The sequence below is a fragment of the Acanthochromis polyacanthus genome, chromosome 12, assembly GCF_021347895.1.
Source record: "Acanthochromis polyacanthus isolate Apoly-LR-REF ecotype Palm Island chromosome 12, KAUST_Apoly_ChrSc, whole genome shotgun sequence".
Lineage (NCBI taxonomy): Eukaryota > Metazoa > Chordata > Actinopteri > Pomacentridae > Acanthochromis > Acanthochromis polyacanthus.
In genome coordinates this window covers 37,805,742-37,818,631 of record NC_067124.1, presented here as the reverse complement: position 1 = coordinate 37,818,631, position 12,890 = coordinate 37,805,742, and the positions used below count along the sequence as shown (strand labels likewise).

The following is a 12,890-nucleotide window of genomic DNA, read 5'->3' as shown; positions in this document are numbered from 1 at the left end:
CGTTATTTTCATTAGTATAGAAAATTCCGACGCTCCTGAACGCACCATCCGCACTAGGCCGAGAGTTGCACAGTCACGCAGCACACCTTCGTGAGATTAAAAAAAAAAAAAAAAACGCGCAGATGCTAAATTTGCTCCTGTGCCAAGTGGAAGCTCCGACCAGAGGCATGCAGGGGCAAAATTTCGGCCCGGGAAAATTAGTATGATAACGGCCCACAAACTTATTTAGCCGCCTGTACTGATAGCTCAACAGCTTGAGCCTCCGCCTTTGATGTGGTGATTGTGAGTTCGAGTCCAGCGTGTAGCATTTTGCCGCCGTTCTTCGACATTTTCTCAAAGTGCTGTGGTCTCCGTCCCCCCCACTTTTAAAAACAAACTGACGCCCTTGGTCAGGAGACATTATGATTTATTGTTTACATATCAGCTTATACACAATATTCTGTTTCTTGTTTACAGTTTTACCATTCAATCATTCGTCAAAAATCCATGCCATTGAGCAAATAAATAGGCGACAAAAGGAACAACGGTGTGTTTTTTTCTGAGGTGATGGCTATCTGCCTGCCTAGCAAAGTGCGAGGGCAGGACACACGTGGTTTGTCACTCATACGTTGAATGATTCATAGCTGTAACACCTCTGTATAATTTCATTATTTCTAAGTGGAACAGTAGACTGCTTTCTCTGATCACCAATCAAAAACAGAGACTTTAGAAAGAGAGCACTGAAAACTCAAGCCCCTAAGTAGAAATTCAATGCAACAAAAGCAAACCATCTGAAATGAACCTGTGATTTCCAATCAACAAACTGCATAAATTTGCTTCTAAAAGGAGCTGTGAACAGCAGAACCTTCTCAGTTTTGGACCTATGGACTGTTTCTATCTGCATGTCTGCATCATGGCTCCATATGGAAAAGAAATGAACAAAGGAATTCAAAAGCCTGATTGTGAGACTTGACAAAGATGGAAAAGGATCCAGGAAGATCCACGAAAAATCAGTCAAAGTAACAGTAATCAGCAGGTATAGAAGGAGCCGCAGTACTCCTAATCATGGGTGCTGTGTTCAGCTTCCTACAATTGTCAGAGGAGCTGAAAGAATCTGATTGTGAGGCTTCGCAGAGATGGACACTAATCCAGGAAGATCATCTAGAAATCAGTGAACCTCAGTGTCAGCAGTAATCAGGAGGTATAGAAGGAGTCATAGTACCCCTAATCATGGCTGCAGTGGTCGTCCTCCTAAAATGACTCCACAGACAGTGAACTACTAGAAACAAATCATCAGCGTATTAAAACACAACCCCTCCAGCAAAGAGCAATTGGAACAAACAGTCTCTAAAGAATGTCAGAACATCTCTGCATAAATTCGACATCTTTCATGCTGAGGACGACTGTTTCTGTCATCAGAAATAAGGGTGGAAAAAAAACAGACTTGAATCTCAGTAATGAAAGATGCACTGACTTTGATGCATTGAGCTCCCACTGGGGTCTGTATTTTTGTACATTTTATGCATTTAAACTGTCAGTTTTTAATTTGACATAGAAGCAAATTCTGTGCTGCTGTTATATTGAATAAATCTCAAACAATATCAGTTTGAAAAATAGCATAAATAAAACGCTGTTTAGCTGGACGGACTGCAATAAAAAGCGACATACTTTTTATTGAGAAAAATGCTGACATTTAAACGAGATGATGAAAATTACATCGTTTTAGTTCAGGTTCCACATTTGGCCCAATTTGATCTCAAGTGGGCCAGACCAGTAAAATCAGAGCATGATACCCTATAAATAACCACAACTCCTAATTCTTTCCTTTGCTTTAGTGCAAAAAAGTTCATTCTGAAAATGTTCACATTGAAGGAAATATCTTTTTACCAAACATCATGAACAGCCTAAAATTTCTTAAGAAAAATAAGTTCAATTTCTGCAACGTTATGCCTCAGTTTATCGTTTACACATTACAACTTCCAGTTTATCTGCAAAACAGCACAAAACATTTAGTTACAAGTATCTGGAACTGAGCAACATACTTTCTGTTCGAAACAACAAAAAAAGAAAAAATACAACAAAAACAAGACGAAATCTTAAAAAATGAGACACAAAATGACAGAAAATGAGACAAACGACACGAAACAAAACAAAAAAGAGACAAAAAAGTTACAAAGTGACGAAAAAATTGACAAAAAAACACAAGCAAGACAAACGGGAAACACAAAGTGACAAAAATGAGAAAACAACTAAAACATGAGACAAATGACACTAAATGTTCACAAAACATTTAGTTACAAGTATCTGGAACTGAGCAACATAATATTGTACTTTATGATCGAAACAACAAAAAAGAAAAAACACAACAAAAAAGAGAAAATCTTAAAAAATGAGACACAAAACGACAAAAAAATTAGACAAACGACACAAAAAACAAAAAAGAGGCAAGAAAGTTATAAAGCAACAAAAAATGGACAACAAGGAAACACAAAATGACAAAAACAACTTTAAAAACAACGAATAAATCAAAAGACAAAATGACAAAAATACACAAAAACAAGCAGCACAAAACCTCAAAAACGAGAAACAAAACGACAAAAAAACACGAGAGAAACGACAAACAAAAACGACAAAATATTACAAAAATGAGACACAAAACGACCAAAAAATTAGACAAACGACACGAAACAAAACAAAAAAGAAACAAAAAAGTTACAAAGTGACGAAAACATTGACAAAAAACACAAGCAAGACCAACAAATGACAAAAATAACACACAAAACAACGGATAAAGCAAAACACAAAATGACCAAAATGAGAAACAAAACAACTTAAACATGAGACAAACGACAAATAACAGACAAGAAAAGACCGAAAACAACAAAAAGCAAGACAAAATATCACAAAAATGAGACACAAAAGAACAATGAACAATCTAGTATTTTACTTTATGATCAAAACAATTTGTCATGTTTTACAAATTTACAATCTGCAGTTGATGTCTTCTCTGTCAGACACCCCTGTTCTATACGAATTAAAATACAGATTATTTGGGTGACTGTTAATGTCTCACTTAAATATTTTTTAAAAATCCATTTTTTTATTGTTAGAAACACTGAAATTGAAGAAACCCTTGATTCTCGTGAAGCAAAATGTGGAATTTAATTAAAATGTGCACCGAGAAAGAAGTGAAAGCGATTAAGTGGAAGGAGAGGGACTGAATAGAGACTCTGCTCTGCCCGATTGCATGATAAAAGAAAGAAAACGAGAGTGACATGCAGAGTCAAAGAAGCTGAATTTCAATAGCAAAGAGAGGAATGCTTTAGAAAACACGGTCACACCGAAACGCGAGGATTCGGCCGCGCATTTCCAGCTTGTGTTCTGTTTTTCCGTGGCGCTTCAGAATCAAAGAGCAAACACAAAGAGCAGCGAGGGCCGGCCTGCCAATTAATCGTCACTTTCTCCCTCTGCGGAGGCCTGTACATTAGCGATGTAAACAGCGAAACGCCCCCCACCGCCACTCGCTAATCTGTCCTCAGCGAAGCCCCACGTGAAGCGAGTCCCGCCTCCGGTCGCCATGGAGGTCGCTATGGTGACGGGAGGCAGAAAATTCCCACCCTCTCCACCTCCACTAGCATGCTAGTAATGCAGCTACGGCGTAGACTAGAAGTGAGTACACCCCCCTCTCAGTGCTTGTTCTCAGTTTCCCAGTGAAGTATTTCCTCAATAACAAATACTTCATGCAAGGACTGTATTAAAAATTCAGGCCCCCAAAGCAGTAAAACTGATCACCACCGCTGATTTCCAATCATCCCGACCGCATGAGTCCTCCTGAGTTCTTTCTGGATGACAGGAGCTTCTTTCAGTTTGACAATAAACTTCATTTGACCTCATTTGTCCTCATTACGTATTTGGTAAACACCGGACTGAACAATTAGTCGGTTTCAAGTCGCAATTTCAAGCGATGCAATTAGCAAATCGCAAGAGCTGTGTTTGATTTGCACAGATTAACACTTTCAGGGGTGGTTCATGTTCACTGATCAATGGACGGTTCAACTGCATTATTTTTTAAGTTGGAAAGTTTTCATCACTATAGGCTCATTTTTCATCACCTACGGCCCATTTTTCACTACTGTAGGCTCATTTTTCATTATTGTAGGCTAATTTTCTTTACTGTAGGCTCATTTTTCGTTATTATATGCTCATTTTTTGTTATTGTAAGCTAATTTTTCTTTACTGTACGCTCATTTATCATTATTGTAGGCTAATTTTTCTTTACTGTAGGCTAATTTTTAATTATTATTGGCTAATTTTTCTTTACTGTACGCTCATTTTTAATTATTGTAGGCTAATTTTTCTTTACTGTAGGCTCATTTTTCGTTATTGTAGGCTAATTTTTCTTTACTGTAGGCTCATTTTTCGTTATTGTAGGCTAAAAATTTTCTTTACTGTACGCTCATTTTTAATTATTGTAGGCTAATTTTTCTTTACTGTAGGCTCATTTTTCGTTATTGTAGGCTAATTTTTCTTTACTGTAGGCTCATTTTTCGTTATTGTAGGCTAATTTTTATTTACTGTACGATCATTTTTCGTTATTGTAGGCTAATTTTTCTTTACTGTACGATCATTTTTCGTTATTGTAGGCTAATTTTTCTTTACTGTAGGCTCATTTTTCGTTATTGTAGGCTAATTTTTCTTTACTGTACGATCATTTTTCGTTATTGTAGGCTAATTTTTCTTTACTGTACGATCATTTTTCGTTATTGTAGGCTAATTTTTCTTTACTGTACGATCATTTTTCGTTATTGTAGGCTAATTTTTCTTTACTGTATGATCATTTTTAATTATTATAGGCTCATTTTTCATTATTGTAGGCTAATTTTTCTTCACTGTAGGCTCATTTTTCATTACTATAGGCTCATTTTTTGTTATTGTAAGCTAATTTTTCTTTACTGTACGCTCATTTTTCCATCACTCTAGGCTCATTTTTCCTCACTCATTCATTTTTCATCACTGTGGAATAATTTTTCATTATTATAGACTCCTTTTTAATCACCGTAGGCTAATTTTTCATTATTGTAGGCTAATTTTTGATCACTGTTGTTTCAGTGTGTCCTCTTCTGAACAACTAAAACAAACACTTTAAAAAGACGATATTCAAAATTCAGGCCCTGAAGTAGAAACTGAGTCCACCTGTGATTTCCAATCAGTCTAACTGCACGGACTTTCATAATGTGCGCATAAACAGAACTTTGCTAACATCAAAAACTAACTGAACTCACTTTTTCTCATTGAAGTGATATTGCACAGGGTTGTACTCATTTCAAAGACACACATGGAGATTCCCTGATAAATGACTGATTTCCCCTCGGTGTTTTCTGCTCACTTGTGGAAAGCAGCATCTCTGAAACCATGTGATTCTGCTCTTCCGTGTGACAGCACCCGGCTTTCCACTTCAGCTAGCAGCTCGGCTATGGACACATCATGCAACGCAGCATCACACATCCTCTTTCAATCAGGGACTCTTTCCAGTGACAATCTCAACAAAAAACCTGAATAAATGCATCTAAATTCACCTCATGTTCCTCCACAGTGTACTGTTAGAGTACATATACAGCTCCGTGAAAAAGTATTCCAACCCCCTTGACGGAAATCTTCTATTTTTGCAGAGTTACAGTGATGTGAGTGATTAGATTTTGGCAGTGATGCAGCTTATAGCCTGGATCCACGGATTGTTACAGATTTCTGCATCACTGCCAGAAAGCGGCACGGCGTCACTGTAACCATGACAACAAGTGAACACTACATCAGCTGCCTGCTGACGATCACATGATTGTGATCCTGCTACAAATCCACTGCTGTGGGCCACAAATTTTTTAAAGATTTCATCTGTCGGAAATTACATCACTTTTCTTAAATGTGATGTATTGCTTTTCTGCCTTCACTTGTTTCTCTCTTTCCTGCCCCAGGGACTGCAGATGGAAACTAGCAAGTAAAGAGCATGTTTACTTTGTGTTTAATGTTCTTCTTTACACGGTCCTTGTCAAATGAACTACTACTACTAATTTTTAAAAAATAGGCAGGACCAAAACTACCTTTTGTCTTTGTCTTATTATAAAATTAGTTTGATGATCTGAAAACATGTACACCACCGGTCAAAAGTTTGGGGTCACTTACAAATGTCCTTATTTTTGAACGAAAAATGTTTTTTTCAATGAAGATCACATTAAATGAATGCTAAATCCAGTGCAGACATTGTTAATGTGGTAAGTGACTATTCTATCTGGAAACAGCTGATTTTTAATGGAATATCTCCATAGGGGTACAGAGGAACATTTCCAGCAACCATCACTCCTGTGTTCTAATGCTACATTGTGTTAGCTAATGGTGTTGAAAGGCTCATTGATGATTAGAAAACCCTTGTGCAGTTATGTTAGCACATGGATAAAAGTATGAGTTTTAATGGAAAAAAAATGGAGTTGTCTGGATGACCCTAAACTTTTGAACGATAGTGTACATTTACCAGCCTGAATTAAAGATTTTGCAATGTTTTCTTCCATTTAAAGGCCTAATTTTCTTTTTCTTTTTATTATTAGTATTATTATTGTCAATTTGACCATTTTGAGTAACGTTGGACTCTTTTTTTGGTGATTCTGGACAAGCTTCAAGTCATTTTGGACAATCAATTTTAAGTCACTTTGAGCCTTTTGTTGTCATTTTGGATATTGTTTTTCAGATTCTCCTGATGCTAGTGCCATCACACCTGTGTTCTAATGCTACACTGTGTTAGCTAATGGTATTAAAAGGCTAATGGATGGTTAGAAAACCCTTGTGCAACGATGTTAGCGCATGAATAAAAGTGTGAGTAAACATGGAACTGCCTGGGTGACCCCAAACTTTTCAACGGCGGTTTGACAAAGACCCAAAAAATATAAGATTTCTACAGCAAATACTTTTCCACGGCCCGGTATGTATAGATACCAGCTGGCTCCAGGCACAGCTTCCAAACTTTGCTGTATATACTGTACATCAGTGTTGCCCTCCTGAATACATGCGGACCGTAGTAATGTGTGCGCCCCATTCATTCCCACAATGTCATTGTCCACGACATAGCCGGCCAGTGTGCGTCAGCAGCACAATAAACACATAGGTTATTGTGCGCTGCAACAATACAGCGCGCGATTTGGTATGCTTTAGCCTCTTCCCGTCCCATCTCCCTCTCTCTGTGCACCTGCATCCCCCCTCCAGCCCCAGCACCAAGCAGCCTCCCTCTCGGGCTTTATTTCTTGCCTTTTTTTCCTCCCCATCGCCCTCCAGCCCCTTCATCATCTCTGTGTGACTGCTGCGCTCACGCCAGCTTGCTGAACTGTAACTAATACGGGCCGAGAGGGAAGCAGGGGTAAAACACAGGGGGGACGACGGGGAAAAGACACAAATCCAGATGGAGTTAGGGAAGAGTTAGCGTTGCCGGAGGTTCGGGTTTGAGGCGAGGTCAAGGTGAAGTGACTCCTGACTTGTTGTTGGCATCAGAAGCTCCGGTTGTCACGTGTGTGCATTCACTTTCTGTTTGTTTCTTAATCATAAAGTGCCGTTGTCTTTGTTATACCTCTATTTTAGCTTTATTTTGACACTTTTTTAATCCTTGTTTTGCTTCTTTTATGAGCTAAATTTCCTCGGCAAGGGCTCGATAACACCTTTTTCATCTTATCTGTGGTCTTATCTTAATAGTTTGACCCCACATTGTCAAAAAAATGTTAAAATCTAATCTACATTTTGCAGCCTGTGAGCCTGTTTACAAGTCTGCTGCAAAATTATGTGTAAAAGCTCATATTATACCGACATGATCAATGATTAACAGGTTATTATTGTTAGTTGTTGTGGTTACAATCATAGGTGTTTGTTTAAAAAATGTGACACACCAAATAATAATATTTTTTCACATTAAAGATCTGTTAAATTTTCAGTATTTTTTATGTGAAGTCGCATAATCTACAATTAACAGTAGACACTTTGCAATTTGAAAGCAAATTTTTACTTTTACGACAGCATTTTGACATTTTTTTTGCAACAAATTATATAATAAACCCCAGCCAATTTCACTTTTCAGCCAGATAATACGTATTCTAACTTTATTCAATCAGATTTATGGGTAGTTTCATTGTTTTTACACATATGAATATGCTTTAATAAGCATAAAAAGCCATAAAAATGCACATAATGTGAAATTAAGGCTAGAAACTGTACCATTGATGATGGGAAATAACTTTAAATTGTTTTACAGTTGGTTTTGGTGCTCCAGCGACCAGAATATTACAGGTTTTTTTACACTTTTTGCAGTATAGATTATAACTTTGATGTAAAACACTGCACATGCATATCCAGACTATCTATATATGATATTTTCTGCATCTTTTATCCTTTTCATCGCTCTCCACTTGACTTTGAGTTGCTTCTGCATGAGTTCTCACAAGTAGTAAACATGAACTTACCAGTGTAGGTCCAGGTGATTTCCTCTGCAACAGAATAAAAGAGACAAAAACTTGCACTTTAGTCGTGAATAAGCAACCCAGCACAATTCTGTTTCCTGTTGAAATCTGATTGTTAAGCCTGCAAATCACAGTCACCCCACTGCTACAGCCCGTCGACGCTGAAACACCCGAACGAAGCAAAGGAAATCCCACATGACGCCTTTTATGATGCAAATTAGGACCTTACCAGCAGCGGGAGCGACTGTAAACTGGAAATACATAAGTATGAGAAGGATAAAAAGACCCACAGAGTCCATGTTCAGCCTCTGTGCCCAAACACAGGAATGAATGAAAAGCCAGCAGAGATGAGGAACAAGTGAAAGGGGGAGAGCGAAGGGGGAGAGAGAGAGGAAGGGGGGAGAACCATCCCACCTGCCACGACTCTGTCGACGTCGCAGAGCTGCTGAATCCACTCCGAACAGGTCTCAGCACACGGGCTCAGAGTATTAGAAAACAAAGGAAAAAGAGATTGGAGAGAGAGGAATCAGAGCGATGGAGACTGCAGCGAGCCAGAGTTAATTCAGCTTCAGTTGTGGAAAAACGTGAAGCGATGCAGCAGGGCAGAGCTGAGAATGAAAGGCATGGAGGCAGTGGGGGGTAAAAGAGAAGCAAAGAGGGGCCACAGCATGCTGAACTGCACTAAAATGTGTGTGAAACTGCAGCTGAACCACTAACCTATTTCAATTTACAATCTAAAGCTATGCAGTTAGATAATGTATCAAATCTGATCATTAGATTCATGCTGTAATTCAGTTTTAGGTTGATTTTGCTCACTGCTCAGTGTAATGTTATTCTTCTAAACAGTCAAAAACAAAGACTTTAGAAGGACTACGTTAAATATTCAGGCCCTACAGTAGAAACTCAAAGCAACCAAAGTGAAATGTCTGTCCACGTGTGATCTCCAATCAGTTTAACGGCATGAACATGGCTCTGAAATGAGCTGTGAACGGCAGAACTTTCTCAGTTTTATGGACTGTGTCTATCTATGTGTGCATCATGGCTCCACATGGAAAAGAACCGGAGAGAGGAGCTGAAAAATCGGGCTGCGAGACTTGACAAAGACGGAAAAGGATCCTGGAAGATGCATGAAAAATCAGTCAAAGCAACAGTAACCAGGAGGTAGAGAAGGAGCCGTAGTACCACTGATCATGGCTGCTGGGTTCGTCCTCCTTAAATTGCCAGAGGAGCTGAAAGAATCTGATTATAAGACTTCACAAAGTTGGAAAATGATCCAGGAAGATCAACTAAAACACAGCTGCAGCAGTAATCAGGAGGTACAGAAGGATCCATAGCACCACTAATCAGAGCTGGAGTCCTGGTCTTTGGGTTTTTTTGTTCTACTTTTGAGTCTATCTGCATGTCTGCATCATGGCTCCACATGGGAAATAACTGACAGAGAAACTGAAGATGGAAAATAATCCAGGAAGATCAGCAAGAAGCTGTGAAACAGAGTGTCAGCAGTAAGCAGGATACCTCCTCAGAATGAGTCATAGTACCACTAATCATGGCTGCAGTGGTCGTCCTCCTAAAATGACTCCACAGACAGTGAACTACTTTCACAATCGGACTCTATAAACAGATAACAGCTGCTTCAGGTTTGACAAAGGGATTATCAATGGAAAACAGAGTTTCTGTGAAGCTCAACCTCTATGGAAAGAGGACAAGAAGGCAGTCTTGCTAGCTTTTTAACACAAAGATGCACAATGAAACTTTGCGAAAGAGCATCTTGAAAGAAGCCTGATAAATATTGGAGAACATTCTTTGGTCAGATGAAGATAAATGAGTTGTTCTTAGATGGAGTCCAGCATGTTTGGTGTGAACCTGACCAGGACTACCACAGTGGATGAATGGTCCTGACAGTGAAGCATGGAGGTGGAAGTATGATGATATGGAGCTGAATGAGAGGAAAAGGTGTTGGAGAGACGACATTGATAGATGAATGTCTATGGATATACCAGCATACTGACAGACGAGAACCTGGAAGAAGAGGAATATTCCAGCAGGAAAACCATCCAAAGAGCTAAATCTACAGGAGAGTTTCCACATACACTACCGTTCAAAAAGTTTGGGGTCATCCCATAGACTGCATATAAAGTGGACGTAGCATCTGTCTCCAAAAATGAAGCCCACCCGGAAGTGTCAAAAACTTGCAATATCACGCCGTCCGCTAGGGTTGGCTCCAAAAAGCTTTTTCTCCATAGACCCCAATTCATTTTTGGAAAAAATAAAATTTGATAGACTGATGTTCTACAGCTCAGGATTTTTTTCCCGTTAGTTTTCATGGTCAAAATGAGAGATCAGGTGGCCGATCTTAAAATAAATCAATACTGAATTTTAAATAAATCGTTAAAGTTGGCGGAGCCAGGGGGCGTGGCTATACTTGATAGACAGCAACAGAAGCCTCTGCGGTAAAATGTGGGCGGGATAAGAGAGTCCTCAGCCAATCCTGCCCCTAGTTGCTCTCCGGTCCAGTCTGTTTGACGCTTTTTACGTCACTGGCTCCAAAAAATCCAAAACGGCGACCAGGAAGTAGCAAAATCCGGTCTTCATTTTCTCAGCGTTGAAACCAACGGGTGACGTCACGGTTAGTTTACGCCTGGGTCATCCACACCAATTCCATGTTTTTCATGAAAACTCCCACTTTTATCCATGTGCTAACATAACTGTACAAGGGTTTTCTAATCATCAATGAACACCATTAGCTAACACAATGTAGCATTAGAACACAGGAGTGATGGTTGCTGGAAATGTTCCTCTGTACCCCTATGGAGATATTCCATTAAAAATCAGCCGTTTCCAGCTAGAACAGTCATTTACCACATTAACAATGTCTACACTGGATTTATCATTCATTTAATGTGATCTTCATTGAAAAAAAATGCTTTTCTTTCAAAAATAAGAACATTTCTAAGTGACCCCAAACTTCTGAATGGTAGTGTAAAAACAAAGTGAAACAACTCGGACGCGGACAGCTGTGCAGTCTTGAATTTAATCCGACAGAACATGTAATTTAAATAGAACAGCAACACAAACCCTCCAGCAAAGAACAAATGAAGAAAATGACCTCTGAAAAATGACAGAACGTCTCTGCAGAAATCTGGTATCTGCCGTCTGTCATCAGAAATAAAGGTGGACGTACAAAGCAATCGAAAAAACAAGATTCAAATCTTAGTAATGAGTGGTGGACTGACATTTGTTGCACTGAGTATCGACTGTGCGGTCTGTATTTTTATTATAGTAAATCTAAACTGTCAGGTTTTAATTTGACATCGTAACAGATTCTCTGCTGTCCACTTGTCAGGTGATACAGTTTACAATTATTTACCATGTAAATGACTCACTTCTGGAGTATACTGTATAATACACAGAGAAAATACTATTATATAACTGCACAGTTCAGCAATGACTCCAATAATCACGCTGCTTGGTTTCTCAGTGATGGACGTCTCCACAGGTCAGTAAAAGCAAATTATTGCTCAAGTGACTAGGCCCTACACTCTTCTATAAGTGGGTAAGAAAAAAGTTATCCAAATAAGAAGCAATGTGTTTTTCTGCCATTGTGGTTAAGAATAATCATTTGTATTATTTGTTTATATTATGTCAGGGTCCTCTCCTCACCCTGGCATCCCAAATACCCCATCCTAGCTGTCTCCCTCCTTTGTCTCTCCTTCTCTTGCTCTCCTCTCCCTCTGCTCTCTCCTCAGCTCTGCACTTGAGTGGAGTGTGGCTTCACAGTTGCCTTCACTCAGGTGATTACCCGCCTCTCCCAGGATCCGGGCAGCTGTGGCCCATCAGCTGATTACACACAACCTGCAATAAAAGACCGGCTCATCGCCCACACGCTGCCAGATTGTTAAACCAGACTCAGCAGTCAGTTTGCTCTCCAGCCACTCTGATTCTCTCTGCATTCTCAGAGATAAGCAATTCTAACACGTATTTCTGCTCTCTTCTCCATTAGAAGACCCAGCTGCCCGGAACCCTGTCAGATCTGCCAGTCTCCCCGAAATCCCTCCGAACCCCTCCTGGACTCCGTCGGCACCAAGCCATCCTCCTTGGACCCCCTACTCGGCCCGTTTCCTGGATCCTCCAGCCAGTCTCTAGCTTTGGCCCGTCTCTGGCCCCCACTGGCTCCTTTTCCCCTCCGGCGTTCCCCCCACGAGACCACGAGACGTCAGCCGCCACCTGGCCCATCCACCATCACGGCCCCCCGGACCGGCAGCGCCTGACATTTCCCACACCGCCTACACCTGTCTCCTCATTGGCTCTCCGCCCTCGTCGGTCTCCAGACGCCAGGAACCCATCCACCACTACCCGCCGTACTCGGGTCCCTCTCACCTCCCTCCACTATTCGCCTGCTGAAGCAATAAAAATCACTTTCTTTCA

The 12,890-nt window shown here is 40.0% G+C and overlaps 1 protein-coding gene and 1 long non-coding RNA gene across 7 annotated transcripts in view; one reads left to right on the top strand and one right to left on the bottom strand.

The window, feature by feature from the left end:
* The window catches only part of ca14 (carbonic anhydrase XIV), a 27,467-nt gene extending 18,640 nt beyond the window's left edge, over positions 1-8,827 (bottom strand). For 3 of the 5 annotated variants that reach the window (XR_007945420.1, XM_051956734.1, XM_051956735.1), the window contains exons 1-2: positions 8,695-8,827; positions 8,469-8,492 (exon numbers count right to left, since the gene is read on the bottom strand). Coding sequence is in view for 4 of the 5 variants with exons in the window: in XM_051956734.1 (XP_051812694.1) it covers positions 8,469-8,492; positions 8,695-8,764 (94 nt within the window). In the remaining variant the exon portion in view is untranslated. The remainder of the gene's footprint in view (positions 1-8,468; positions 8,493-8,694) is intronic. The other 2 variants (XM_051956736.1, XM_051956733.1) reach the window with 1 other exon arrangement.
* On the top strand, positions 8,814-12,890 carry LOC127536424 (uncharacterized). Of its 2 annotated transcripts, XR_007945422.1 has the most exons (3): positions 8,814-12,018; positions 12,112-12,377; positions 12,466-12,890. It is a non-coding gene; the product is annotated as an uncharacterized LOC127536424 (long non-coding RNA). The 2 variants fall into 2 exon arrangements; XR_007945421.1 differs by having other exon boundaries at positions 8,814-12,377.